The following is a 26,730-nucleotide window of genomic DNA, read 5'->3' as shown; positions in this document are numbered from 1 at the left end:
ATTTGGCTTTTTGTAATTATTTTCTATTAGGCGTTAAATCTGTAGTACAAAATCTATTGCTAAGCATTTTCCCATGTACATTTATTCTAAAGCTTTTAAGGAAATAAGAATTACCGAAACATTTGGGTAAAGCCCTTTGAAACACTTTTAATTAGAGTGTTTTCGTGTTATCAAATATATTTTAACAGACAAATTATAATGTATAATTTTGCAATCTATACACATATATACAATTGTATATATGGGCAACTGTATATCATCTTTGGCGCATGCTGTTAATTTATATTGTCTAGGAGAGACTTTTCCAATTAGCAGTGAATATAATTTATTCTGTCTGCACTTGCTACATTAAGTAATTTTTGTCCAATATCCATTAAAAAAAGCTTAAAGTGAGTTTGATAATTGTGAATGGGTCGGAGGAAAGTTAGTTTAAGAATAATTGTAATTTTTAAATATTTTTACTCAAGTATGTAGATTTGTATTTAAATCTTATTCGTATTTAAATCTTATTATCTTAAGACAAACTTTGCATCCTATATATCATATTCCATAGCTTTCTACAGGGTATCTACAAGCGGTTCACTAGCTTCTACACTCTTGCTTATTTAATTTGAGTCTACTCTTTGTGCACGATCGGAGTCTTCCCAGTCAATTGTATATTTGACGCCCAGCTTATTGGCGATGAATAAGCCAATGGCCACTTAAGGAAGTATTTTATATAAATACTTGTGTACATATTTATTATGCAGTTTTTTTTTCTTATACATTTTCTTTGATGTATTATATACTTCCGTTGGGGGGTTTTGCGCATTTTGCCTTCGCACTGGCGCACGTCTCTATGGCAGCTACGCTTCACGGACCAAACAGGAACCTATTTATTTGCTGGCAACGAGTCGAGCCCAGTCGAGCTGCAATCTGCTGATTGCTCATGTTAAGCACGTAACACAATTTAAATAAACAAAAACGAAACTAACTATATATACATATACATAAATATATGTATAATACAAAGCAAATTTAGGCTTCGAGTCAATGTACCTCTGCTATTGTTAAAGCTCTTGGGTTGAGTAAGCTTTGACCAGAATTGGCACAGGTGTTGCGATTGGGTTTCTACTAACCGGGCTTGATCATGTCCATTGCGAAATTCATGACAAAATCAACGATTCTCCATATTCTTCCTAAGCTTCAGCTACAGCAGTGAAAGTGCGAAACTTGTATACTCTATAGATGAAGTTATAGATATAGACAGTGAAGTTAAAGATATAGGTACATAGATGCATAGATATATAGATACATAGAATTATAGATATATAGATACATAGATACATAAATACATAGATATATAGATACATAGATACATAGATACAAAGATACAAAGATACATAGATACAGAGATACATAGATACATAGATACATAGATACATAGATACATAGATACATAGATACATAGATACATAGATACATAGATACATAGATACATAGATACATAGATACATAGATACATAGATACATAGATACATAGATACATAGATACATAGATACATAGATACATAGATACATAGATACATAGATACATAGATACGTAGATACGTAGATACGTAGATACATAGATACAGAGATGCAGAGATACAGAGATACAGAGATACAGAGATACAGATATATAGATATATAGATATATAGATACATAGATACATAGATACATAGATACATAGATACATAGATACATAGATACATAGATACGTAGATACATAGATACATAGGTACATAGGTACATAGATACAGAGATACAAAGATACAGAGATACATGGATACATAGATACATAGATACATAGATACATAGATACATAGATACATAGGGGTACAAAGATATATAGATACATAGATACATAGATACATAGACACATAGATACATAGATACATAGATACATAGATACATAGATACATAGATACATAGATACATAGATACATAGATACATAGATACATAGACACATAGATACATAGATACATAGATACATAGATACATAGATACATAGATACATAGATACATAGATACATAGATACATAGATACATAGATACATAGAAACATAGATACATAGATACATAGATACATAGATACATAGATACATAGATACATAGATACATAGATACATAGATACATAGATACATAGATACATAGATACATAGTTATATAGATATATAGATATATAGATATATAGATACATAGATATATAGACATATAGATACATAGATTCTTAGTATTAGGTATTTTTACAGATATAAACCCTTCTCTACCCAACATTATACCCTAGTAGCGATGCCTTCATGAGGCAGGGTATTGAAGTGCAAGGCTTGCACTTTTTCGGGTCACTTTGGGCAGTGATGGTTCGATGCAATTGGAGCTTGTTCGAATAGTTGCAATTGAGTATTCGCGACGTGAGGTTAAATTCACAAACGTCAACGCAAAATGCACAATTCCTGGATTTGTTTGATGGCTGCATTGGTCTGCAGTTGCTGCTGCCTGGTTGGGTACGCGCAGGCGCTGTCGTATGATGATGTTGGCATTTCCAATAGCATTGCGAGACCTGGACAGCCCATGTACTACCTGATGGCCGATGCGGGCTCCACAGTGGGTCCAAACGACGAACTGAGGCGTACGAATCGTTCGCTCATGAAATGGTGGGACGATTTATTCAGGCAATCCAGTTGCTGCAACGGCAATAACAATAATTTGCCTAACAACTACAACAATAATCTGCTTTACCCCAATAATTTGGCACCCACTTTGCCCGTCATCCCGAACAATAACTGCAACAATGGATTGCAACTGGATCAACTGGATCCCTTTAAGCAACTGAAACTGTTCAAGAAACTGCCCGATCTGTGGGGCAACAGCTGTGCGGGTCAGTGTGGTCAATGTGGTGGCCAACAACCGCTGAACAACTATGCGCCACCACCAAGTCCTGGCTATGGCGGCGAAGGCTATGCACCACCGGCACCACAGCAGCAGCAGCCAGCGGCTCCAGTTGATTACAATCCGGCACCAGCGCCAACTAGCGGCGGCTATGAGACACCCAATCCCAGCTACGATGGTCCCGGCGATGGCGATGCCGGCTATGTGGCACCAGCTCCAGCGCCAGCACCACCCCCACCAGCTGAGGAATATGCGGCTCCTGAGCCGCCAGCCGAAAGCTACGAACAGCCACAGGCACCTCAACCAAGCTATGAATCCCAGGCTCCAGCCCCAGCCCCAGCCCCAGCACCAACACCAGAGAGCTATAATAAAGTGGAAGAGTATGGTCAACCCGCCAAGTCCTACGGTGGTGCACAGCCACCGCAAATCGTCTATCAACCCATCATTTACTTATCGACCTCATCCAACGACGAATTGGCCAACAAGCTGAAACAGCCGGAGCAAAACTACGAAGCGCAGACGGAACAACCAGCACCACCTCCACCACCACCAGCTCAGCCGGTCTATGAGCAACCAGCTCCAGCGCCAGTGGAATTGCCTACATATGCTCCAGATCCAGCACCCCCCGCACCATCTGCACCACCCGCACCACCCGCACCCTGTACTCCACCCGCATGTGCGGGCTATTGGCCCATTTTGGGCGTTCCTTTCTATGGCTATTCTGCGCCACCCGCACAGGCTCCAGCATCAGCTCCAGCTCCCGCACCAGCACCTGCCCCAGCTCCTGTCTATGTAGCACCACCAGCACCACAACCAGCACCGGTCTATGCACCTCCACCTCCAGCGCCACCAGCGCCTGTCTATAGGTCCTCCCCCTGCCAGACGCCCATTCGATTATCTTTAATTGATCAACCCTATCGCGTGGCACCCGAACTCTTCCAGGAGTACAACTATCGCTTGGCCCTGGCCGAGAATGGACATACTAGATAAATACTGGAATGATCAAGACTTTACTGTAAATAAAATCTATGTAAATGCTGTTTGGATTGTCAGTCTATTAATTTACAAAATGTATTGGGTTCGGTTGCGTTGGGTTTGGGTCTTGGTTTAGCTGAAGTGGATTTATGGAGAATGAGGGAATGATCTCGCACATAAAAAGAGTTGTCTTTATTATTTTAGACTTTTTTAGCTGTAGATGATTGGTAAGTTAAATTACAATCTTGGTAAATAGTATGTTAATAATAAATAGTTTATGAGCTATGCAAATGTTGTGTAAATATAACTGATAATGGGTATGTTTATGTAAATGGGTAGTTTTATTATTATTATTATTATTTATTATTATTCTTAGATTATTAATTTTAAGTTTTCTTCATATGATATTTTAAAAATCCTAAATGCTGGAGTATGCATTTTATTTATTCATCTGTATACTTAATATGTTAAAGTGTTTAATAATAATATAGCCATAAGAGAGCTTATATACACATTTATTTATAAATTATATTATATATATATATATTCAAATACATACGACATTTTCACAGTCACATTTTATGACTGTGTGCGCTGATTAGAAATCTATATATATAAGCCTTTATTTGGTTTCAAATGTTTTTTTTTTTTGTGTATTGTACTCAACATATAATTTTGTAGATCTACAAAGATATCTTTTTCAACTCAGTTGTGATTATTCTGACAGTTTAAATATTTAAGTCTCTCTTTCCGAAGATCAGAGTCATACAAAGATACCCATTCAACATATATCTAATAGTTCATGTATTTAAGTATCTCTTTCTCAAAATCACAATCATATCACAATCATATGTCAATCCTTTCTATATGAATATTCACACGAATCTAATCGAAGCTATTTGAGTTGAGTTGACTCTACGCTGACTCCCAGATAAATGTGTACAGTTGAGTGTTACGATGATTTCCGTTTCGTATAAACAGTAGCTGCTTATCGGCAAGGGTAAATACATGTATATATGTATTGATATATATATCTATATATGCATGTGTATTTTGCCTGAGCTGTCAAGGTCCCGGATTGCGATCATCGGTTCGCATTTATCGCATATGTGAAGAGCCGATTTGTTATTCTGCTGCCTCTTCCTGTTATTATTGCGCCTCTCTTTTCATGCATGCATGTATGTATGTATATATGAATATATATGCTTGTATGTTTACACATATACGACGATGACGTTGGCAAGAATTTGAGCCATAATCGCCTCAGTCAGTCAGTCAGTTGGTCGCTGGCTGGTCTCCGTTTTCATTTCGTTTTCAAATTCAAATTCCATAACAAATTGCACAAGATAAACAGAGACTTCCTATGCGGGCACCGAGCATCGAGTATTGAGCATTGAGCATTGAGCATCGGGGCTATGAAATGCGATAACTGGACCCGGGTAATGTACCAGAGCAGAGCCCCTGACCATGACCGTGACCAAGTGAAAGTTGCCTGCCGTTGGCATACAGCCTTTGCCTGGCAACCAGAGCCGCAGTCGAAGGCGGAGGCCTGCACTCAGCTGGTCATCAACGGCATTTGTTTATTTCACTTTGCATGTGGCACGCACTTCTTGCCACATTTAGTCAAAGAGTTTGTCTTGGGATCTAGGCGTCTGTCTGGGCGTTGATCGTTCGTTGAGGCATGCAGCTCGTCTGTACGGACCGTGACGCCGTTTACATAATCTAATCGCCTGTTGAGTGAGCGGAAAATATGCTTAATAAATTAGCGGTTGCTCTGCATATGAGATATCTGAGATCTTCACATCTTGCCACGTAATCAGCGAACATGCCGCGATCATGTCAGAGATCAAGTGAGTTTCTCTGATTCAATTGGTTGGCATCTCTTGTATGATCTGTTCGTTTTCATGTTAACTGCGATGTCAGCACAGATCACTGAGTTCATTTGAGTTTCTCAAGCAAATGTCATACATTTATCTTAAGCTATATTTTCGTCATATTATTGATGAATGAATCTTAAACTATTAATTGATTTTATTTCTCTGATTGAATCATTTACTTTATTAGTCATATGAAATAATAACATAGAGCAAACGTTTCTAAGAATATCATCATAAATAAATATATAGACTGTATAAAATTGGAAATATTCCAGTGCTGGCTATATATATAATCATCCTTTCCTGAGTAAGCTAGTGCTGACATCCCCTATAGAACATATGAACAAGTGTTGGCATATTGGAAATTGCAATACCACATATGTAGTTGCACAAATTGTTTTAATATTTTGACTCATATTGAGAGTTGAGATTAAATATATATTTTTATGAACTTTATTCATATTATATTTATACTTCTAAATTTTTTCTGGACTATCGTAACGCAAAATATAAAATATATATATAAATCTAAAATGTAAAATATAAAATATAAATATAAAAGATAAATATAAAATATAAAATCAAATATATAAAATATAATATACAAAACATAAAACTAAATACTTTACGAACTAAATATATACATATATGCCTTGGAGCATAAACAAAAGTTAATTAGGCTTTTTTTAATCCATAAACGGTTATTAGGATTATCCAGTATATCTTGTTAATGATATGTAAATGGGGTGAAATCAAAATAGTTTATTTTCCGCTTAGTGGAAAATGAAATCTTATAGTTTTTTATTATGTAGAGAAACCTATCAAACATTTTATGTAGTTTTTAATATGTAATAGTTGCAAATAAATGCATAGATAAATAAAAGTATATAAGCTGAAGTTTTTAGAAAAGTTATAGAGCATATAATAGTTTTACTGCAACAAGAAATTTATATTAAATATTTACAACATTGAATTTGCAGCTCAAATAAAGCGAGATAATTCTATATTCTATATTATGTATTCTAAAATTATTGTTCTCAACAAAAATTGTATTTTAAGAAACTTAATCGAAATTTTATTACATTGTCTTCATGTCATTTGACTTTGGAGAAAATTTATGAATTATAAATAGATTTACTTTTAAATTTATATTATACATATTCCTGAATTAAAATAAATATTAAAATTCATGGCTACAATAAAATCAATTAAATTTTATTTATTTTTTATTTATTTATTGTTATAAAGAATTGATTTTAAACAACAGGTTTTAAGCCAGAGCAACAAAGGCCTTCAGGCATTTTATTATAAATACAAAATGTATGATCAAAGTACATAATTCATAGAACTACTAATAAAAGTATTTCTATGGCTAGAAGATAGAAGCTAGAAGTAAAAGAAATGCTCAATTTCGAAAATCAGTCTCTGTATAATTTCTTGATTATCTAAGCCAAAATATTTTTATCTTTAGCGAATCGTTTCGATGGATTTTGCTGTGCTTGAGTTGCATTCATTTGACTCGAGGTGTTAGCTATTATATCAAGTGTTTATTCAATAAACTGTTATTAATCTTAATTAGTTTGTAATCAGTGGATTCGCTTATATCTCTAGACATGACAATCGCAAAGTTGAATATTAAGTTATTAAGTGATCTCACAAGCACTCGAGAACAGAGTTCAAAGAGCAACAATTGAGAGTGAGTGACCGACTCTAGAGGAACGAATACTCAAGAGATCAGGGATCTTGTCTTTACGAAAAACTACCCCACACTGATTTTCTCAGAAGCAGCGCCGCCGAGAGTCTCGGGCATAATTGAGTGAGTGTACAAACAGAATGATCCTAAAAATTGAACAGCCCATAAACAGCACCGACATGTGAAACAACATGTGTGCGCAGCTCTCTCCAAAATGTGAGTGGGGGAGAAGGGAGAGGCGTCTCGTGATCGATGCTGTTGCTGTTGCCGATGGGCACTTGCAATCCAACCGCATGCGGGGTCTCAAAAATAGCGCCAATGTCGTCGACGCCAACGCTGCTGCCAAATGAAGCGATCTCTATGCGCTGCCAGAAAGGATATATGTACATGATTATAGAGTTTGTATTAGATATGCCCTAAGCTGACTGCATTCATGAAATAGTCAGAAAAAATTTAAATAGTGTAAGAGTACCTGAGTACTTTTAGTCAAATTGTCTGATAGTGTATTCAAAATTCGGCTTGCTTAACCAATTTTCTCGCTGTGTGCGAGGCGTTGAGCTGTAAGGGAGCTGCTATGTCCGGGTGCCACAATCACTATATACACTCACTATCGAATACATACAGTCATATGTAAATATGTATATATATATATATATATATATATATATATATATATATATATATTCTTTTTTACACATATTTATACAATATATGTATATATTTGTGGTTTGTTCAATCGCAGTGGTTACCTTTTTGGCGGGGGGTGCTTTTGTGGCCGTACACTGCATGTTTGTATTTAGAAAAAAATGAAGGAAAAATGTTGTGGAAATTTTCATTTGTTTCTACAGTTACGAAATTTATATTTAATTTTGTATTTATGTAGCTGCTTTGCGTTTGTACGCAATAAATTTCCGAAACTCAAACCAAAATGTGGGTCGTTGGCACTTGCATTCGTTTCACTTCGTTTTGAATCACTTTGAATCATCAAGCAAATTTATGCTTTTTTATTTATATTTAGTTTGAAAAATGATGAGAATTTCATAAAGTATAGAAATAAATCGTAAGGCCATACATAGTTGCAAAATGTTTATGTTCTAAAGAACATAAAATTAAAAGAAAATTAAAAACAAGAATTATAATATCGTAATAATGAAATTAATCGCAATTGTTTTAATATATTCTGTATAATATACGTTTAAATAAATATAAGCATTTGTGCTTATAGTTTATTGCAGACAATAAATTAATGAGTTACGTCCAGTATATGTAAATTATAAAAATAATATAATCAAATAATTAAAAGAAAACAAATTCAAGAAATATATATAAATAGATAAATCAAGAAATATAAATAAAATAGTTTGTGGAAAAAAGATGGTAAAATAATATTATAACAAAGTGAATGTAATTCATCCACACAATTTAAATAAAAAAGAAACAATTTGGAATAAATAAAGGAAATATAAATAAATAAATAAATAAAAGATAAAGAAATGAAAGATAGTAAATTCCAGAACTGCATATAAATAAATGAATTAAGAAATATATAAATAAAAGAAATTGTGGCATGGCCATTTACTTCTAAAAAAATTAAATAATATAAAAAAATGTATGATTTACATACACAAAATACAAAAAAAAAAAAAAAAAAAAAAAAACTAGCAGGAAAAAAACAACAATTTGGAATGATACAAAAAAGAAATATGTATGAATGAATTTATTTTTTTTTAATTTTTTTTTTTTAAATTATTTTGCTACCTTTAATGGCAATATAATCCAGTTTTATTCATTGAAACATTAAAACTAATATATACATATATAAAATACAATTCAAATACAGTAATAAAAAAAATTGTTTTGTATAAATAATTTGCAAAATATATAAGGCATATTAATAAATACATTTTAAGATATATATTTTTCCCAATAAACACTTTATTAATAAAACTAAATTTAGTATGGGAAAATATACACACAACGTAACAACAAAATATTCATATATGAATAAAAAATATTCTATGGTATTGGTAGTATTGGGGAAATATATTTTTGATCATAATATTTATATGTACAAGCAGCTAAAGCAAGTTCTTATTATTGAACAAATACAATGTGTATATAAAGAAAAATAAAATAAAATAATAAAACAAAATTAGTCAAACAAATAAGATAATGGCTGTACTTTACAATTCCGAAATAAAGTTTTAACCTATGAAAATGATTAAAATATGATATAGATAGAAAAAGCTGTCAATAACATGTTCATATACTATATTTAGAATAAAACTCATAGATAACTTAAATGATAACTTATTCATACAAGAAAAGTAAACAGATTCGCAAAACAGATATACCATAGTTATTCTATATCTTTTATCTCTAAAGGAGGGTGAGTGATCGGGCTATCGAAAGAATTCCCCACCTATTTCACAGACATGCATATCTAATCAACAATTTGCAGCGAGCTTCAGATAAATAAACTTGCGAGACAACTGGTAATTATTACTCGATTTAGTATATAAATTAATATACATAGTTAATGTATTTTTGTATTTTTATTTTTATTAATTTTATTTTTAAAAATTTAGAAATATCATTGGACTACATATCATATTTTATCAAACATTTATTATAAATTATAAAAATTCTACAAGTTCCGCTCATTTGTTAACTCAACACAAATTTAAAATATACATATATTTCGAAATATGTAAATATTCACATGGCAAGCAGAATCGTGAGCTATTTTATCTTTAAGTAGAGCTCGCTAATAAATGAGGCTACAATTAATATTGTGCAACGTGCAAACGAGCCACAATTAAGCCACCCACCTAGGTCGGTTGCCACAGATTCCACTCATTTTAATAAATTTTTTGCCAGCTTAGTTTAAACAAAAAAAATAAAAAAATTCTTAAACATTTAAATGACCCCAAAAAGAACTCAAGTCGCATTTCGGCCAGCTCAGCGCAATTGTAAGAAATGGCCAACATTTCAAAGCCAAACTTTATGGATGAAGCCAGTTGTGCTAGCTAGACATAATTCCATTCTACCTATTTAAGTAGACGTACAATTGGGAGTGTCATCAGTCATCTTTGATAACTAAAGCAGCATCTACAGCCTAATTATGAAATTCTTTGTGTGCCTCGCCCTCATCGCCATTGTTGGCTCCGCTTTGGCCAATCCCACCGGCAGCAGCTCAGCTTCCGTTAACAACCAGGAATCTGAGTCAGATAACCAGGGCTATGGTGATCTGACCCGTCTACGCAAGTCCGCTTATGGCGGCGGCAGCTCCGGCGGCGCAGCCAGTGTGCCAGCTCCTCCCTGCCCCAAGAACTACCTGTTCAGCTGCCAGCCGAACCTGGCGCCAGTGCCATGCAGCTCTCCATCTCAGGGCTACGGATCTGCCGGCGCCTACTCCTCGCCCGTGGCCAGCTACCTTGACCCCAACTATGCCGTGCCCCAGTATCAACAGAATCTCTATGGCGCTGCCTACTTACCCCAGGCCTACGGCTACGGTTACTAGAAGATCACATGAAGAATCTGAGGACTGGAGCTGTCGAGAAACCAAAATCTTAGCCATGCATAAAGAAATTTTATAAAAAATTGCAATTAAACTGATAAACAATCGAAAAATTTTATTTATTCATTTTGGTTTTAACTGTTGTAAATTTTTAAGCGAAAGGGATTTATATTTATAGATTTTCTAAGGAATTTTTCTGTAACGGTTCTTCAGTTTTTATTAAACATAAATCATTGAAGGGTTTCATTTAGGACTGACCTCTTAGGTCAGATTTACTGTAGTTGTGCTCTCTAACTGGATCATGTAAATCCTTTGGATAATTATTCAATTGTAAGATGCGTTATTTAATTATAGCAAGGTCTTTTTAACAAAAAAATATATGCCAAATCAGTTATTTATCAGTTATATACCCTGAACCCTCTAAGCTGATATTCTACTCATACTGCATTTTCTTTTATATGGCATACACACGCATTCACACGCACGTATAATCACGCGCTCTGCTGACGGCGCAGTTAGCAGCGACTGCGCTTGGGCTGCGCTGCAGTGTGGGCAATATTATGAGAATTTATTTGTTTAATAGTTTCTTTTGTATTATCGAAAAACTAAGATAAACTTGTACTGCGTATACACAGGTACACAGGATTATGCATGTCAAATTTCAGCTCTCTAGCTCTTATAACTTCTGAGATCGACGCACTCATACGGAGGGACGGACAGGGCTATATCGAGTCAGCTCGTCGTGCTGATCAAGAATATATATACTTTATGGGGTCTGCGATGATTCCTTCTGCCCGTTACATACTTTTTCATAAAACCATTATACCCTGATTTCGCATTTTCAATGGGTTCAGGGTCTAATTATATACAAAACAAATTAAACATATAGTTTGCATAGTACCAAAACACTGCGCTTTCAGATAGATAGGCGGACGAGCAACAAGACAAACGTTACATAACACCAATATACTCTCCTTACTCCTTACTTACTCCTTAATGGGTATGAAAATAACTATAGGATTTGGCTTAAATAAAGGTATGGCTGTATAGAAACTATAGAATACAGTTCTAGCATAGTTCTAAATTTAAGTAGAATTATATGCAGATGTAGAAAGAGATATTTTTTTTATTATAAGTATTGCTATAATACATACATATTAATGTATATAATATATTTATTAATTCACAAAAATGATGGGCTAATCCAATGCAACGAAATGCAAATGTCGGCACATGTTGATGACTTTACTGCATTACTAGTATTTAGTGCGATTTATGGAGTGATCAGCGATAGCTGATTAAGCGAAAGACAAAAGTAAAAGTCAAACTAGTCAAAGTCACTTGGCTGTCGACTTTATGCCAAGTTGACAAAGTTTAGCTATATAAGCCGAGTGTGGGGTTACAACTGGCATCAGTCACCTTTGGTAACAGCAAAAGAATCAACAATTCAAGATGAAATTCTTCGTGTGCTTCGCCCTCATCGCCATTGTTGGCTCCGCTTTGGCCAATCCCTCCGGCTCTGTAGGCAACCAGGAATCTGAGTCTGATAGCCAGGGCTATGGTGATTTGACCCGTCTACGCAAGTCCGCTTATGGCGGCGGCAGCTCCGGCGGCGCAGCCAGTGTTCCAGCTCCTCCCTGCCCCAAGAACTACCTGTTCAGCTGCCAGCCCAACCTGGCGCCAGTGCCATGTAGCTCTCCATCTCAGGGCTACGGATCTGCCGGCGCCTACTCCTCGCCTGTGGCCAGCTATCTTGCCCCCAGCTACGGCGTGCCCCAGCATCAGCAGAACCTCTACGGTGCTGCCTATTTGCCCCAGGCTTACGGCTACGGTTACTAGAAGAACATACGAAGAATCTGAGGACTTGAATTAGACACGGCTTCACCGAGCTGCCGAGAAACCAAAATCTTTGCCATGCTTAAAGAAAATACTAAAAAAAAGAACAATAAAGATCAATGCATAAAAACAAATTTTCTATAGTCGCAAATGTTTTACTCAAGTATTTTCAGCATTTCGAAACTCTATAGCTCCACAGCATTGCTGCTATTACAGCTGTTCTATTGAATTGTTTGTTTCAAATTGTTATCCGATAGCTGGATATAAATATCAATACAGAGCGAATTGTTTTCCATTTCAATTAAACAACGAAAAAATCTATTTTGGCTTTTCCCAAGTACAAAAACAATTTCTATTTAATGTGAAATATAAGGCATGCTTCCATATGGATGTAAAGTCTAATTAGATTTTATTTTCAATCGAATTACAAGTGTTTTTCTGTTTCCGGACAAATGTTAAATAGTTCAGATAAAAATATGTATTTTTACTTAATTTAATTTGTATATACATAAATTTTTCTATTATTATAAAAAATATGCAAAAGAATTTCTCGTACATTTTTATTAAATTTGGTATTATATTGAAAATATCAACTTAGTCTTAGTCAAACATCTCAGTTTTAGACATATAACCAACCCCTATTTAATATGAAATTCTATTATGTATAGGTATTTTTCTGTATTTTTCATTTTGAAAATGTGTAACAAAATATCTTAGTTTTAATTTCCCTAATTTTAATCGACTCAATCTAGATTCAATTATTTTATGTTTGAGGCTTACTCGTTCTTTCATATCCAATTAAATAATGATCAGATATTATGACCGTTTTTAAAAATTATATTTGTATAATTTTTTGTTTTGTTTTAGCTGATTCCACATGTTTGATATCTAGCTTCAATAGCTGCTAAATGCATTGGGTGCATACAGACAGAGATACAAAACCAATATACTCTCTTTTGACTCAATGCAGAATAAACAAATTTAATATATACTTCAGAGATTCTTTTACAAATTACAAAAAAATGACTGTACTACATACAATTTTGTTTTTGATTAATTTTAACTTAGTTTGTAGATTTTTTATTAATACAATTTTTACTGAACTTTGAGCTGCTAAGCTTTAGCAAACTTTACCAAATCAAGAGCAACACCTACAAAAAGTACAAAAAAAAAAAAAAAAAAAAAAAAAAAAACTTTAGATCAGCATATACATATCTATAATGTATATTAAATATTGTATATACATATTCATGTATAAATATATATTATATATTGTATGTATATTTAGAAAAATGTTTATTAGGCACTTTCGCTCCCTTACTCTAGCCCTATAATTTTACCATAATTGCAAATAAAATTATTATTGCATATGGCTGAGGTCTTTGAACCGAGCAAATTTTGTTTTGATTTGACTTTTTTGTGTGTGTGTGTGTAGAAAGTAAAAGAATTGTTGATTGCAAAATAAGCGACAAAGTTGGCAACCTAAATCGCTCAAGCTGAAGCAAAGTTTGTTTGGTAATAAGATATACGCAAACGGCTAACAGATGTTGGCCAGCTAGATTCAGTCGAATGTCTAAGCAAAGTTTTGCCCGAATAGCGTTCGACTTGTGTCTGGTGACACATGTTGCTTAGGAAATGTATTTAAAGGAAATGTTTGTGTTATTATAATGTACAAAGAGACTCGCCATTAGCCTTGGCCCCATGTTGGCCAAGTAACCCAGTTAGCCAAGCCAAATCACCTTGAAGCACTCTCTGCTATTTGACCTGAACTCCATTTCCGCTTGACGCTGCAAATTTTCGCACTAATAAAAACCAACTGGCTGCAGCCAACTGCTGGCTAGTCTCAGCTTACAGCTTCATAGTACTTCAGGTGTTCAGTTACCTCCACCCGTATCCATCAGATCACCATGTTCGCCACCCACTGGGCGCCGTTTGCGCTGCTGCTAGCGAGCTACCTTTGCCTGCTATCCCTGGCCAAGGGGCAATGTAATGAGCGCTGTGTGCGCAGTCCCACGGGGCAGCTATATCGCTTTATACCCGTACGCTTGTATACGCCGGAACAGCTGGGGGACAGTGTGGAGCTGTTGCGTCAGCCACGTCAACAGCAAATTGTGCAGGAAGTGAATGTGGAGAATAACTTTGGTTTGCCGGGCAGAGGCGGCTTTGGTGGTCCACCGTTTGGCGGACCGTCGTTTGGCAGGCCTGCATTTGGAGGTGGACCTGGCTTTGGCCGTGGTGGCTTTGGACGTGGAGACTTTGGACGCGGTGGCGGCTTTGGCGGTGGCTTCAGCGGTGGCTTTGGCGGTGGTTTCCGTGGTGGTTTCGGACGTAGCTACGAAGCAGAGGAACCAGAAGAGAAGCCGCAACAACAACAGCCAGCTCCAGTTTTATATGCTGCGCCCAGCGTTCCATCGCCGCCCTGTGCCAAGAATTATGTCTTCTCCTGTGAGCCGGTGCTGAAGCCAGTGCCCTGTGGTGATATTGAGAGACCAAAGGACTGATATTGATATCTAAAAATAAAACCAGAAAATTAAGAATTACAATTATTATGTTGTTGTTTTTGTTGTCGGGGTGGTTTGCTTATCGTCTGAAGCGAAGACAAACACAGATTGATTGATTATGGTAGGTTTTTGAAAACATCTACAGCTGAAAAACAGATGTCTATGAAGTGACACCATCTGAAATAAGATAAGATGATCTGGTCTAGAAAACAGAAACAATCACAATTTATAGACTTCTCATTATTCAGATTTTAAAGTCTTTTCAGTTCTGCATCATTATTCTGTAAAGATTTATTTAGTTTGTTTATGTTTTGTTTTCCAAATTCAATTACAAGAAAAGAAATTAAATTGTATTTTAACTATCTGAAAAGTTGAATATTGATCATATTTTAGAATTTATTATTTTAATATTTATTATTATTATTTAAAATACATATTTGTTCCTCTTTTAAGATGTATAATATATACTATAAATCTACATGCATGAAAAAAAAAAAAAATTAAATAAATAAATAAAATAAATTAAAAATAAATGAATTATTAATTAATTGAATAAATAAAATACAAATAAAAAATATTTTTAGAATCAAAGGAACGGCAAGTGTACTTTGATATATTCTAAAAAATACAATTTAGATATATTTTATTATAATTTATATTATTTATATATATGTATACAGTATTATATGATTTATATTATTTGTATTTCTTATATTTCTGTTTTTATCTTCAGCCATCAAATTCAATTCAATGTTTATAAGTCTATCAAAAATGATTTCAGAGATTTATTAATTAAAGCTTATTAATACGCAGAATATGACAAACTCATCTGGGTAGACATTTGACCATCTTGCTAACAATAGAAATTCATGTCACTTTTTATATTTATACCCATATAGTTTGAATAATAAAATAATTATCACTTTAGTGATCTGCCTATTTAGAATATAAACACAAATAAACAACAAATTATATATTTTTCTTTATAGCTTCAATTTATTGGACCAGGTAAGCCGAATGTCAGGATCAATTATTTATAGCAGTTCGCGCACAAAGGGCACGGCGTATTGGGGAACGTACTGGGAATAGGCGCCGGCGTTGCCATAGGCGGGAGCTGGGGCCGAGCAGGGCACGGGCTGCAGCGAGGGTTGGCAGCTGAACAGGTAGTTCTTGGGGCACGGTGGGGCTGGAATGGAGGCGGGTGCGGCTGGTGCTGGGGCGGCGTAGGCTGGGGCAGCAGGTGCGGCGGGTGCAGCATAGGCAGGAGCAGCGGGTGCAGCGGGTGCAGCTGGTGCGCCGTATGATGGTGCAGCTGGAGCGGAATAGGAGGGTGCAGCAGCTGGTGCTCCATAGCCACCGTAGGCAGCTCGCGACACACGAATGTTATCGGCCAATGGAGCTGGGATCAGGATGCCTTGCGTTGGCTGCAATTGAATCGTCTCTGCGGCGCAAACTACGGCGAGCAGTGTGACCAGAAAGATGTGTCCAATGTTGAATACCATGGCGATAGTTAATGCTGTCTTAACTTGCGATCGAAGTGGAATCGAATGGGTGACTGTAGTTGATCGGTGGCGAGGCTCTTCGCTTTATAGCCCTGTCGAAAAACGCTGATCACATTGGAAAATCAGAAAATGCCAAAACACCAATAGCAGGCAAAAAGCGCAAAGCCAATAAGTGCAAACTGCTGACGACTCAAATGGAGTTGCAGTTGGGTTTATGATAACCAAGGCGAAGGGTGTAAGGTAAATCTCTGACCGGCTAACACCAATTCCAAATGTCTAAGTTGAAGACTCTATTGCTAGTGGTAACACTGCTGAATTCGGGTATTCCAGTTGCAGTAGCAGCTGCAATTTTCGACCCTAAGCTATCTTCGGTCTCTGCTTTGTACAACTTTCTGGAGCCCAATCAAGACGAGCTCGGCTGGACGCAATTCTTGCCGACAAACTTTTACTCGGAATTGAATCAACAATATTATATGAGATTTCGCAGGCACTCCCGGCTACAGCTAAAGGATCTGCGAAGAGCTCGGCCATATCCATTTGAATATGCGCGTTATATCTAAATTAATAAAAATTGAAAGTAAATAAATAACTAAATTCGGATATAATTTGTGCATTATAATGAATATTTGAGTTCATATTTCTTAAATTAAGGACATGCTAAATAATCATATACATATAAATAACACTATCTGAAAGTGAGAAATACAAGTGCATATGTATGAATGTATATAAAAGTGTAGCAAACGTACAAGTTCGTAAGCGACCTATCACAGAGCTTCTGTGCAAAGAGTTCACTCATTGAGGCTTTCGATACTGTTATTTGTGTGTTTGGCCTGTCAGTAACAAGTATTTATCATAAGTGGCTTTTGCAGGGCTGTGCTTGTATGCCGCCTCCACCAATGGCGGCAATGCTTTTGATCCCGTTAACCTAGCTTGGGCTCCTCTCAGCTGAGAGTGCTTATACAAGACGTAAGCTTTTTGGAATGTGAGGGTGGAGTAGTTAAAATGTATAACTCACATATGTATACAAATGTAGATTTGCCTGTGGATTAGAAAACATGTCAAGCCATTGAGACAAATTAGTTTGTGAGCGTCTGCTTAATTGATCGGTTGCACCCCGCTCGCTAGGGCTCCGTCTTTTGTCTAGCGACGTATATTTACATACATACATACATATGTACATATTTACCTAATGAAAATCGCAATTTTGTGTATTTATTTATTTGTGTTAAGACTTACATATATTCTGGTATAGTGGTGGTATGTATGTACATTCGCATATATATTTAACTATGTATATTAAAAATGTCGATAAATGTATACATACTCATATGTATATATATGTGTGTATATAAGCTTTTTGTTACGCTTATATGTATGTACAAGCATATGCATATTAAACTGCATACACTTTATTAACATTTGACTTCAGATAAATAAAGGAAGACAGAGGGAGAGAGAGAGTGGTGAAACTAGAGAGTAATGTGAAATGATCTTAAGTAACAAGGATTTTAGATAGCTGTTTATCAATGAGCAAAATCAGTAATTAGAAATGTCTTGGCGAAATATATTTTTTTATTGGGTTAAGATGAGGAATTAAAACTGTAAATTCTTTTATTTTATTTATCCTTCAAATTATAAATTGTATAATTTGTTATTTATCAACTGTTACTTTTAAAAGCAATTTGCACAATCCCGATATGCTTATCGATTAACGATTTAAATGTTGCTCCGCGCATGCTCGCGTGGGCGCATTTGACGTCACTAGGACGAAGGACACAACATAGACACAAACAAAACAAATAAGCGACAAACCTGTGGGCAGTGTATCGAACGAAAGTTTTAGTTCTCTTTCAATTTTAATAAAAATCTCAAGATGAAGCTAACGCTCCATCGTTATTCATGGCTGGTGGCAATGCAACTAACTTTGCTTGCGGTCGATTTGTTTTTCAATGCTTTTGGCTCCTGGCTGTCGCGGGATAAACTTCAAACAGCAATTTTCTTTTTCATGTGAGTGCCAAGACTTTTGCCAATAGAATATAGGTTTTAATCGAAATCTATTTGCTTATATATTCCCTATTCTGCTAAAGCATTCAAGATGCTTTTATTATTATTGAGTATCTGCTGTTTACTTTGGCTCTACACTCGACATGCGTCTACCAGGTGGGGGCCTCCCACATTATCCTGCGCAATTGCAAGCTATTTTTGTTCAGCATTACGGTCTATTTTCTGCTGTCTGCCTCGCAGCACTCCTGGACTATCTATCTGTATCGAGTGTCGCCATCAGAATCCGCTCAGCAATGGCCTTTGGCACTTTACGCCTTGACAGTGCTGCAGCGCCTAAGTAAGTTCCCAAATTTCTCGAAAGTTTTTCATATAAAACCGAATTTTGTTTTACTCAACAGTGTCGGTTTACTACTACTACACTTCCAAGTCAACAGCCTTGATTATGGCCGATCCGCGCTATAAGGAAGAGCATCTCGATTGGATAGCCGAGCAATTGGGTGATAAGTAGATTCGTTGGGAATGCTCAGCGGTATTGTACATATATAAATATATATACCATATAAAGAGGATTACTTTAGCTAGGCAGCGCCGATTATTAAAATTAAAATGTAACACTCAAGTACAATTATTAAGTGTACATTAAACAAATATTTAACGGTTGAGATCTTCTTCTTTTATATATTGAAATGTATATTGATAATTTAAAAACATGGTTTTAAACGTTTTTTGGTTTATCGTTATTTTAGTTATTAAAAGTAATTGTATCAAAAGTTGATACCCGTGGCGCCATCTGTGGTCAGTTTGCCCCAAGCAGCGACATCTATCGAACGGTGGATATAAAAAGTTGCTTAACTTGCACTGCTCTTACGATTTAAAACTTCTGCGTAGATTTTTCATTAAAAATAATAATATAGGTATCCGTATGATTATGTGAATGTATATGAATATATTCACAAAAATTTCATTTTATTGCATTCAGAGTCACTTACAGCCAATACATACATATTATATTGCAAAACTTTCAAAAAATTCATTCAATAATTGGTAATTTAACCATAATCCTAAAAATTATAGCAGCCTAAATTATGTTTGGTTCGGCACTTAATGGAATAGACTTTGTTTTTTACCCAATAAGATGAGCCGCACTTTGCGATTTAATTTAACCGAAATAAAGTTATGTTTAATTGATAAACATATATAAAATATATGTTGCTTAGCTTTAATTATGTTTTCTTGGCAATTTATATATGTATATATATATATATATGTATTTATTTCGTACGTTATATGCATTATTTCCTGTACATATTTTACAGTTGTATATAAAATAGATATTACACAAACAATTTTTACATATCTCGTCTAACTAGTTACTTAACATCCATATTGTCCATGATTGCAATACTAAAATTCTATATTTTAAATATATATAAATATCTACATCTCTTCAAACATAAAGCTAGACAGTTAGATATGATCTATATATATTTATATAACGATTGTTAGTTAAATGGTTAATATGCTAACAATTCAATTTAGACATTTGCACATAATAATTGTTAGTTAAATATAAATTGTCTGTTTCGATATGACATTCATTATAATTGGTCCCTGATCAACAGACAAATACTACGTTCCAGAGTAGCTAAATGGTACGCCAAATAGCTCTTCCCATGATTTGCCAATGGCATTTAGACATAACTCGGCATTCGCCAGGGTTTCGAATTGCAAATGCCAAATTTCGCTTTTGTTTTCGGTTTCATCCAGGAAATTTACATTATATTCGATATCTGAGAGTCGGTCTACTTCCACCAAATTGCTCATTAGCTGCGTTAGAGTTAGTTCAATGGGTGGCTGCTTCTCCTCGTTGGATGCCAGCCAATTGAATTTGTCATTGCCGGCAATAAACAATTGCGAATCGGTTGTGAGCAGCGTGCAGAGCTCAAAGTTTCGTTTCTCGTGACCGGAAGTCCAGCGACAACCGCTCAATAAGGCGCACACCTTAAGTGGTTCAGCCACTAGAGAAGTGAGTCGCTGACGCACTACATCCGATGGATGTTGAATAATCTCACACTCCTTGGGCAGCGGATTTTCTAGAGAAACAAAGGAATAATTAATAAATAATTGTCTGTTTCGATAATCTGAACCATATGAACTCACCTGCCAGGTACATCAGCAAATTATCTGTTCGCACACTATCCTGCAGTATTAGCAGGAAGTTACCCCAGTCCCGAAGTGTGAAAGATAAGCCCAGTTTCCAGGGCAACACTTGTATGCGTGTCAAACGATTCACTGGCAGGCTAATCACCTGTCGCAGCCACTTGGCCACATCATCCTGGGCTGGTGCATACGCTTCCATCAGGTAACACTTGCTGGTGGAGATTACCAGCAAACCATCGCGCATCGTTTGCGTTTGCTCATTGTAAATTCGACCCTTGGCGAGCCACTTAAAGTGTTCACCCGACTCCTGGAATTTGCTCTGATAGAAATAGAGTTTCAAACGATGATCGATGTCATGGTAGTCGCTATAATTAAATTTATATGGCTGCATTGGGCTGGCAGTAGCCTCCGTTGCAGTTAGCTTTTTTGAGCTCGACATCAGCATGCTGGTGGATTGGAAAAGAGCTGAAAATGTATAAAATATATATCTCAATATATATGCAATTATAATAATACTAATATCGATTTAAGATTGCTTTTGATTATTATCTATTCTTTTCCGTTACTCTATTAATTTCTCTGTTAAGTAAATGTACCCTTCTAAGCGATTCTCAGCATATGTATGTATATACAATAGCTTTGTATGTATATGTATATGTATATGTACGTATATAGAAACTATTCCTTTTTAAGAGCATTTACTTTAACAATCGCAGTTTAGCTATCCAGTCAGAAATAGGACTTTCATATTTTGCTTAAAATATTTCTAAATTATTATAGTTTTATTTATTTGCATACGCACCACCAAACATGATGGATAGATGTGCATCCTCTGCTGTTTTCAGATGTGTTGTTTCACTATGACCATTTGCTGCAGTCACCTCGTTGTAGTTGTTGTTGTTGTTGTGCTGTGGATGAGTTGTGCTGCCTCCAGATTCAGCCAGCAGCATATTTTGCAGAATGACGGCATCATCGGTAGGTTGCTTTTGCGGCTTATCCGTTGTCGGTTGCTTGGCCTGCTGCTCGTAGGTTGTGCAAATGCTGTCGGTCACTGAGCCCGACGAGCTGCTCTCCGTTAGTTGGATTTGTGCCAGGGCTTTAGATTTTACCGTTGTGTCCAGTGTGGTCGTCGCAGCCGTTGGCATCGCCTCGAAATTTAAGCGAGCCTGTTCGACAAGAGCTTCGTGTTCGATGAAACTCTGCGATTGACTTAGATCATCGTCGATGGTTTGGAGATTGGGCATTTGGGATATGCGACGCTCCTCGGACGTTTTGCGACTGGCACTATGCGCACAGCTGGGATCCAGCACTTCAATGCTGGATTGGCTTGGATTGGAGATAATGTCCACGTCGCTCTCATTGGCACGAAACTCCAGATCTCGCTCCGTATTGGAACTGCCCACAACAGATTGATTGGAGTCGAAGGAGCATTGCGAGTTGGTTATCTTCGAGCAGGAGCTGCTCTCATTTAGCGAATTAGCCGAACCTGTAGAAATATTTGGAAACATTAGTTTGGTTTGAAATATATCGTTAAAAATGTTTCTCTCTAATTGAAGCAGCATTGATTTGCTTTCGCTCAAGAGAAATGAAGCGCAATTAAAATTTTTTTTATGGTGTGTTCAATTTGGAATAGAATCGACTTTTGTTAGCTGAATAGATTAGTTTGTTAATGGTTTGATTTTGCATGCCCAAATGCTGCTTCATAGGACAGACAACAAGAAGCCAAATGCAAATTGCTGTCAACAACAGAAGAAATACAAAAAAAAATGAGAATTCATATAGTACATTAAAATTGGCATATTAACTTTTTGTGGTTTGCATCAAACTCCTACGCTTGGGTGTGCTATTAGCGATGAGCCTGCTGTTGCCCACTAAATAATTAAAATAGTATTGTAACAATTAAAGTTGATGTTGTTGTTGTTGCAGTTGGGTGAGCGAAATGGTACAAAAGGAATACATAAGAATACACGAAAAGTTAGATTAACTCGCAGTTTGCCATTCGGATTTCAGTGTAGAAATGTGTGTTGTATGTTGTTTGTGTGTGTGTGTTTGTGTTTTAAAGCATGCAAAAAGAAAAAGAAATAAAAAATAATACAAATCAATTAAGTATATCAATTGTAGTTAATTTCTAAAATAATCATAAGCCAAAATCAAAATGTTACTTTAAAGCCGCTTATAGAATAAAAAATGGTTTGAATAGGTTACACTAAACTACATGTTAAATGTTTTTTTTTTTTTGAGTCAATTTATCCGTTTTAAATAATTTCCATAATTGGATCTACATAGAATAGCAGACTAGCCAAGAACTTGCCAATACTTTGATTGTCCTCTTTGGACATCACACTCAGCGGTGTGTTAACAGGCGATTCCTCTACAATTAACGCCGGCGATAGCTTCGGCTCCACTGCAGCAACTTTGGGTTTATCCAACGAGCCGCACTCATCGTTCACCTCGGCCACAAACAAACTGCGACAGTCCGGGCAACGCAGCTCTGTGAAGGGAGGGGAATTTCTATTAGAAGTTGCTCTTAGTGTAGTGTTCACTGTTACTAGCTGTACCCGCTGTCTTGTAGCTCTTGTTTTTACGTTCTCTGGTGAACTTGATGCCGCAATTGACGCAGCTATAGATGATTATATTCATTTCAGTGAGATCACGCTGCGATAGAATGTCGCGTAGTTTCTTTTCAAGTTCCTAAGTAAATAAATGAATAATTAATTAAAAGTTTTGGTTCGATTATATATATTTCATATACCTGACAGAGTGCATTCTCCACGCAATAAATACGTTCCTGTTTATCCTTTTGCATTGTATCGAAATTGATGCGCAGCGTATTGGATTTGATTCGCTCGCATGACTCCAAGACCTTGATGCTCCATTTTGTCTTGGTGCTGCAAATAGAGAATATTTCATATTTAATTAATTATATATAATTGTGCTATATAATATCCAACCTCTCGCTGAGCGCATCCTTTTCGCGAACATAATTAGAGGATATGGTAAGGAACAAAGGATCGGTCGTTTTGTTTTCGTGATAAACGATATAGACCTTTTCATCGGGCTCTTCTTCGGAAACTGAAAGATTATAAATTTTTCGTTAGTCTGCTTACACTTATTCTTTCAATGAGGATCTCACCTGGTTCTTCTTCCTCCACAGTAGACGAATTTATATAGCTTTCGATCACTTTTTTGTGAATATCGATCTCTTGCTCCTCTTTCGCTTCAGGCTCTGCTGGCTGTTCTGACAGAGTATTGTTCATGCTCTCATATTCCGTTTGGATGCTGTTGTTGCACGACTCGTAGACTGTTTGCTGTGTTTGGTTCAGGTCCGTCTCCTTGTTGGCTTCTCTCTTGATGGGTGTCAACGTTGCATTAAATGTGTCACCCCAATTACTCTGGGTGGTGGGCGTGGAGTTAAGTGGCTCATCTGGCTCAGGCTGCGGCTTTGCCTGTTGCGCTGAAGCCGAAAGTTCGCCTAGGAATTCATTGAACTGCTGGCGTGCCTCATTGCGCTCCTCTTCACTGGGCTGCGGCGCATCTAGGCCAAACATTTGCTCCGCGTTGCCCGACTGCAACCATTCGTTGCCAAACTTAAGACGCAGTGTCTCAATTTGCTTCTTCGTCTCCAAGTGGCTGCCATCGGTGGCCTCTTGTGGTTTCTCTGCCACCCGACTATTTGCTTCGATTGCCGCTGTAGCTGTAGTGGCTTCGGTGGCCACCTCATTGCCATGTTCCGCAATTTCTACTGTGCGCAGTTTTTTAGATTTCCCGCGTCTTTTGTCCATTTGCACATCAACCGTTGTTTGCTCGGCTTCCGACGAGGACTCCTTGCCTCTGGTCGAGAACGAACGCTGCGAGCCCACACTCGATGGTGGTGTATTGATAGACGCCCTCGAACTGTTTATGGATACATGGCTGCTCACGCGTCGATGACTCATGGAGCCCACAAACCGCATCTGCTGACTGCCAACTAATGCTCTCTCTGCCTTGGAGAGCGGTTCAAAGTCTAACACAAATTTCACTGTCGCCGTGTTCTTGTGCAGATACTGGGCCGTGGCCAGACGATGCTTGGGATGGCAGGCCAAAGGATTGCCCTGCAAATTCAGCACAGTGAGCGTCATGAGAACGCTCAGCGGCAAGAGCTGCGAGTGCTCCAGCAAACAATTGTCGGACAGATCCATATTAGTTAGCGCATCCAGCTTGGTCATATCGAGCAGCTCCTCCACATAGTTGTTGCTTATATTTAGCATCTGCAGCCATTTGCATGCCTCCACATGGAATTGCGGTATATGTGTCAGGCAATTGTAGCTCACATCGAGCGTCTTGAGGTGGGGCAGCCATTTGATGGCCCTTACACTGGTTAGCTTATTGTGGCGCAAATTCAAGTGCTGCAAATGCTGCGCAAACTCCAGAGCCGTATCCACAGAGCGCAAATTATTGTAGCTAAAGTCAGCCGACTGCAGTTCGTTCCACACAAATCCATTCGACATATCCCCGCCGCAATGCGTAATGATGTCCTCCACATTGTTCAGGCTCTTGATGCATATCAAATGCTGCAGCTGGGCGCGCAGGGCTTGAATTCCCACCACCTGGCGTATGTTGATCTTGTGCACCTCCAAACGAAGCAGCGCACGAAATTTGCATATATCAATGGCGCCCTCAAAGTAATGCTCGCTGGGAAAATAGCTGAGCTTCAGCAGCGTTGTCTTCTGCACGAAATCGTGCAGCAGCTGTAAATCCGCAAACACGCTCGATTTGGCATTGATGGGCTTCACCACCTGGAAGGCGTGCTGTTGCTTCTGCAACGTGCTAAGTCCAGCGACAGCGGAAATATCGCTGTCGGCAATCAACGTAAAGGAATCATTTAAAGCGCGCAACAGTGAACCTGCAAGTGTATAAGTATGTCTGTGAGAAAATGGTTTAGCCTGATAAGGTAGCTAATCGTGCTGCGCACGAAATAGCTGAGTGGGTGGGGTCTCGGTTTAGTCATGTCCCGCCTGCATGCTTGGTCCGCTGCTGCTCACCTGATAAGGTCAAGGTAAATTCAGAGTTCAGGATTTTGTCGCCATTCTTGCGCAGCAAGTTAGCCAATTCGGTGATCTTTTGTGGATCCATTGCTGGCTAGCAGGTGTCGCCCATATATACAAAATCAACGCCAGCTGCTACAGCTGCGGGTTCAATTACGCTTTGTTGGTTGCTCGTCTAAGTGAATCAGCTTTATGCGTTGCAGCTTTTTTCGTTTATCAACTGAAAAACGAATGCAAACAATATATTAATAAATACACACACACACACATCGAAACGCAGATGTTCACTCACGCAGCCCCAAATACAATTTGCACTTCGCATTCCACGTACTTCACCTAATTCTATTTTGATGTTTATGATTTTGCTACAATCTGTCTAAGAATAATAAAAGTCAATTAAGACGCCATTGGCGAGTGCACATAAAACGGAAGTCCTACATGTTCCACATATATTTTTATATAGAAATTTAGTTTTCTAGAAATTTAGCAATCAATTCAACATCTCTTTTGTCCGCTTATCCTGTTTATGCACAAAAATATTCCACTCGCGAATGAGAAACACTTTTGTTATTGCTAAAAATGACAGTCAGCAGGAAACGTAAACACAGGGTTGTATTTTGGTGCAGTACAATCAGCTGTTTGAAAATATTAGAATAATCGATATGAGTACCGATAGATTTATACTTATCCGTAAACCAGAGCGGCAACGAAATTTTCAAATG

The 26,730-nt window shown here is 37.0% G+C and overlaps 7 protein-coding genes across 12 annotated transcripts; 5 read left to right on the top strand and 2 right to left on the bottom strand.

Annotated features, from left to right (window-relative positions):
• Positions 1–2,411: 2,411 nt before the first annotated feature.
• Positions 2,412–3,957, top strand: LOC6576724 (skin secretory protein xP2). The gene has a single exon (XM_002002676.4). The coding sequence runs from the start codon at positions 2,467–2,469 to the stop codon at positions 3,901–3,903; it is 1,437 nt and encodes a 478-aa protein (XP_002002712.2). The 5' UTR covers positions 2,412–2,466; the 3' UTR covers positions 3,904–3,957.
• Positions 3,958–10,526: 6,569 nt separating this feature from the next.
• On the top strand, positions 10,527–11,100 carry LOC6576723 (vitelline membrane protein Vm26Aa). Its single transcript, XM_002002675.4, has one exon. The coding sequence runs from the start codon at positions 10,583–10,585 to the stop codon at positions 10,979–10,981; it is 399 nt and encodes a 132-aa protein (XP_002002711.1). The 5' UTR covers positions 10,527–10,582; the 3' UTR covers positions 10,982–11,100.
• Positions 11,101–12,385: 1,285 nt separating this feature from the next.
• LOC6576722 (vitelline membrane protein Vm26Aa) lies at positions 12,386–12,948 on the top strand. The gene has a single exon (XM_002002674.4). The coding sequence runs from the start codon at positions 12,431–12,433 to the stop codon at positions 12,815–12,817; it is 387 nt and encodes a 128-aa protein (XP_002002710.1). The 5' UTR covers positions 12,386–12,430; the 3' UTR covers positions 12,818–12,948.
• Positions 12,949–14,236: 1,288 nt separating this feature from the next.
• LOC6576721 (vitelline membrane protein Vm26Ab) lies at positions 14,237–15,357 on the top strand. The gene has a single exon (XM_002002673.4). It carries the CDS (start codon positions 14,722–14,724, stop codon positions 15,313–15,315), a length of 594 nt encoding a protein of 197 aa, XP_002002709.1. The 5' UTR covers positions 14,237–14,721; the 3' UTR covers positions 15,316–15,357.
• A 932-nt stretch (positions 15,358–16,289) lies between these two features.
• On the bottom strand, positions 16,290–16,884 carry LOC6576720 (vitelline membrane protein Vm26Ab). Its single transcript, XM_002002672.4, has one exon. It carries the CDS (start codon positions 16,815–16,817, stop codon positions 16,350–16,352), a length of 468 nt encoding a protein of 155 aa, XP_002002708.1. The 5' UTR covers positions 16,818–16,884; the 3' UTR covers positions 16,290–16,349.
• A 1,705-nt stretch (positions 16,885–18,589) lies between these two features.
• On the top strand, positions 18,590–19,486 carry LOC6576718 (transmembrane protein 138). The gene is made up of 3 exons (XM_002002670.4): positions 18,590–18,827; positions 18,908–19,161; positions 19,223–19,486. Exons 1-3 carry the CDS (start codon positions 18,694–18,696, stop codon positions 19,330–19,332), a joined length of 498 nt encoding a protein of 165 aa, XP_002002706.1. The 5' UTR covers positions 18,590–18,693; the 3' UTR covers positions 19,333–19,486.
• A 578-nt stretch (positions 19,487–20,064) lies between these two features.
• Positions 20,065–26,584, bottom strand: LOC6576717 (serine/threonine-protein kinase 11-interacting protein). 6 transcript variants are annotated; one of them, XM_044009069.1, is made up of 12 exons: positions 26,447–26,584; positions 26,301–26,384; positions 26,006–26,228; positions 24,118–25,866; positions 23,936–24,056; positions 23,737–23,872; positions 23,543–23,675; positions 23,296–23,475; positions 22,790–22,855; positions 21,787–22,470; positions 20,985–21,449; positions 20,065–20,917 (listed from the first exon to the last, which is right to left on the bottom strand). In XM_044009069.1, the coding sequence occupies exons 3-12, from the start codon at positions 26,094–26,096 to the stop codon at positions 20,454–20,456; spliced, it is 4,089 nt and encodes a 1,362-aa protein (XP_043865004.1). In that variant the 5' UTR covers positions 26,097–26,228; positions 26,301–26,384; positions 26,447–26,584; the 3' UTR covers positions 20,065–20,453. The 6 variants fall into 6 exon arrangements, with proteins under 6 accessions (XP_043865004.1, XP_043865003.1, XP_015020810.1 ...); XM_044009068.1 differs by having other exon boundaries at positions 26,277–26,584; XM_015165324.3 differs by having other exon boundaries at positions 26,301–26,584.
• Positions 26,585–26,730: the final 146 nt, after the last annotated feature.

Source organism: Drosophila mojavensis, unplaced genomic scaffold (genome assembly GCF_018153725.1).
Source record: "Drosophila mojavensis isolate 15081-1352.22 unplaced genomic scaffold, ASM1815372v1 contig_36, whole genome shotgun sequence".
Taxonomy (NCBI): domain Eukaryota; kingdom Metazoa; phylum Arthropoda; class Insecta; order Diptera; family Drosophilidae; genus Drosophila; species Drosophila mojavensis.
This window is presented reverse-complemented; position numbering and strand designations above follow the sequence as displayed.